At 32.5% G+C, this 2,527-nt stretch overlaps 1 protein-coding gene across 1 annotated transcript; it reads left to right on the forward strand.

The window, feature by feature from the left end:
* Positions 1 to 823, forward strand: LOC145849575 (uncharacterized). Its single transcript, XM_082954535.1, has 2 exons — positions 1 to 72; positions 353 to 823. Exons 1-2 carry the CDS (start codon positions 1 to 3, stop codon positions 821 to 823), a joined length of 543 nt encoding a protein of 180 aa, XP_082810661.1.
* The last annotated feature ends 1,704 nt before the right edge of the window (positions 824 to 2,527 follow it).

The following is a 2,527-nucleotide window of genomic DNA, read 5'->3' on the forward strand; positions in this document are numbered from 1 at the left end:
ATGACTAAACAAATAAAACCAAACCGTAATTATTTACAAGGTCCTGATAAAGGAGCTAGAACTACACTTAACGTTTTCAAATAGTCCATTTTTGTTCCAACTATGTTTTTTAGTTTTTATGATTAACTTGATTAGTTTTATATTGTTTCTTAAGTTTACTCGTGTTTTGTTTGATTAATTAGTATGTCAGTATTTATTTTGTTTTGAAAAGAAAATTAGTTTAACTTTGAAAGCACTGCTCAATAAATTGTCTAATGTAAAAACTATAGTTATTAGCAACAAAGTAGCATATTAAATCATGTTAACATCTTTCATTACGTGTATTTAATTGCTAAGCTCTTAACGCATAAAGGTAATCCTGGAAGAAAGAATTAAAGAGGTTGAACACCAAAGAATTGTTTTGATACAGCATTGTCAAAAAATTCGTGACGAGATATATCGGCTGTTGTCAATAGAGCCAAAAACTTCCGCCATTAAACAAGCTCTACACAAGCTCGGTCAGGATTGTGATGAAGCGGCGAAGGAATGCGACGATCTCCGAAGGATCTTGGGAGCTCTGGACATTCAAAAGAGGAGAAGCGACCGCATTCGAAGAGAGATCACACCCGGCGACGGATTAAGCGCTGACAGAATGGCCAGACTGCTGCATTTTGAGGCGGACGAGTCCCACGCGAAAGAGGAGTGTTGCGTTTGCTTGGAGGACATTGAAGTCGGCAGGTCCATGGTGAAACTGGACTGCAAGCACGAAATGTGTCAAGGTTGCACGTACACGTGGATGTCTGCAAACAACACCTGTCCATTATGCAGGCACTTTCACAAATGACAGCAAATGCGTCTACACGTTATGCTTTTATTATTTTACAGGTGTCTTCTGCTTGAGTGCGCACTTAGAACACAACACACAATACAATAGGTCTTCAACAAATAAAAATTCCATTTTTCCGGTTAACAAAGGCACCGGTGTCTATTTTGATGCTGCTTATACGTCAGCTACTACTTTTTAGGCATTGCCTTTGATACAGTTCTGCCTCATGTTCAGTAACTCGTTATTAAGCCGATCTCAGCAGCTTATAAAGTTTTAGCCTTGAAAAATGTAGCTAAAAAATTTTGTTGAGATTGCGCACTAAACTAAAAGATGCCTGCTTAAATAAAGGAGACTACTTAAACTATATTCATATATATTTATAAGTTAGCTAAATTTAACTCTATTAGCTCTAACAATGATAAAGTAATTAATAATTTATTATTTTAATGAATAACAATTACAATGTTTCATCGCAAAGCGGGTTTTCAAATTTTAAAACTGTAATAAGTTAGTAATGGTAAAAATTAAAATTATAATATTGTAAAACTGAAAATGGGTATATTATGATGAATGCACATTGAGTAAGTTATATAATATCTTAACAAAAATTTTTACTATATTAATTGTGAAACGGGTAAAGTTGCACGAAAACAAAATTTCACGAAGACAAATTTGCACGAGGGGACAAAATTTTACTAGGGAATAAAATTGATCGAAGACAAATTGGCATCAAGGGTCAATTTTGCACAAGAGTAAAAAACAATAATAAAACAAAAAAAAAGCTAAAACATAAATATATAAAAATGAAAAAACAACAGAAGTTACTGACCGAAGGTAAGGGTTAGGGTTAGGGGTAACAGTTATTGAAGAAAAAAAAAAAAATAAAATAAAAATGTTATTAAAACAACAAAAAATTCAGCTCGTGCAAAAATGTGTCCGCGCAAAATTGTCTGCTCGTGCAAAAGTATCTTCGTGCAATTTTGCTTCCTCGTGCAATTTTGTACGGTCGTACAAATTTAACAGTTACCCATTTACTATAGTCTGTGAAAATTTATTCAAGTAATGCGGGCATTAAGTTATCAGTACGTTTTTCTTGTTTAAGGTTTTTATTTTGTCTGCTAAGAATATATGGAGTTTTTCTTTGGTACATATGGTGCATATGTTAGTATGGTTTGTGTTAGATTTTACTGACTTTACTATTTTCCATTCAATTAAGTATTTGATATAGTAACTGTTTAAATTCCATAAGTTGTTTGCAAGTTGGGTAAAGTTTTTAAGGTGGTTTTAAGAGGGTTTAGGGAAACAGGTCTTGTGTTCAGAATATCTATATTTAAATGTTCTTTATGTTTAACCTATGAAAATTTTGTGGTCATTATCGGACGTTAAAACCTTAGCTAGATATACGACGTTATTTAGGCAACACATATAATCCACACAAATAAGTTTTTTTTTGATCTACAATTGCAAAGTTTTTTGTTTTTACCTGATTTCTTTATAAGGTTATAGTTGTATGAATTTATTAGGGCCATAACGTTTGTTGTGCAGCAGTATCAAATTTTTATGCATTTTCTGTTAATTAGTTTGTGGTAAATGCTGTCTTTTTTAAATGTTTATCTATTAAGTCTAGGAAACGCTTGCCAATTTTGGTCTGATAAAATTTACAAAAGGGGGGTTATAACAAACGCAATTTCATTTTCTAATATTGTTAATCTTGGTACTTTT

Source organism: Thalia democratica, chromosome 2 (genome assembly GCF_965202585.1).
Source record: "Thalia democratica chromosome 2, ktThaDemo2.hap1.1, whole genome shotgun sequence".
Classification (NCBI taxonomy): domain Eukaryota; kingdom Metazoa; phylum Chordata; class Thaliacea; order Salpida; family Salpidae; genus Thalia; species Thalia democratica.

What these genes read in the sequence shown, in the direction of transcription:
- LOC145849575 (XM_082954535.1), top strand. Translation starts at nt 1, where the DNA reads ATGACTAAACAAATAAAACCAAACCGTAATTATTTACAAGGTCCTGAT. An exon ending in GAGCTAGAACTACACTTAAC is followed by an intron (nt 73 to 352) that starts GTTTTCAAATAG and finishes TAACGCATAAAG; the next exon opens with GTAATCCTGGAAGAAAGAAT.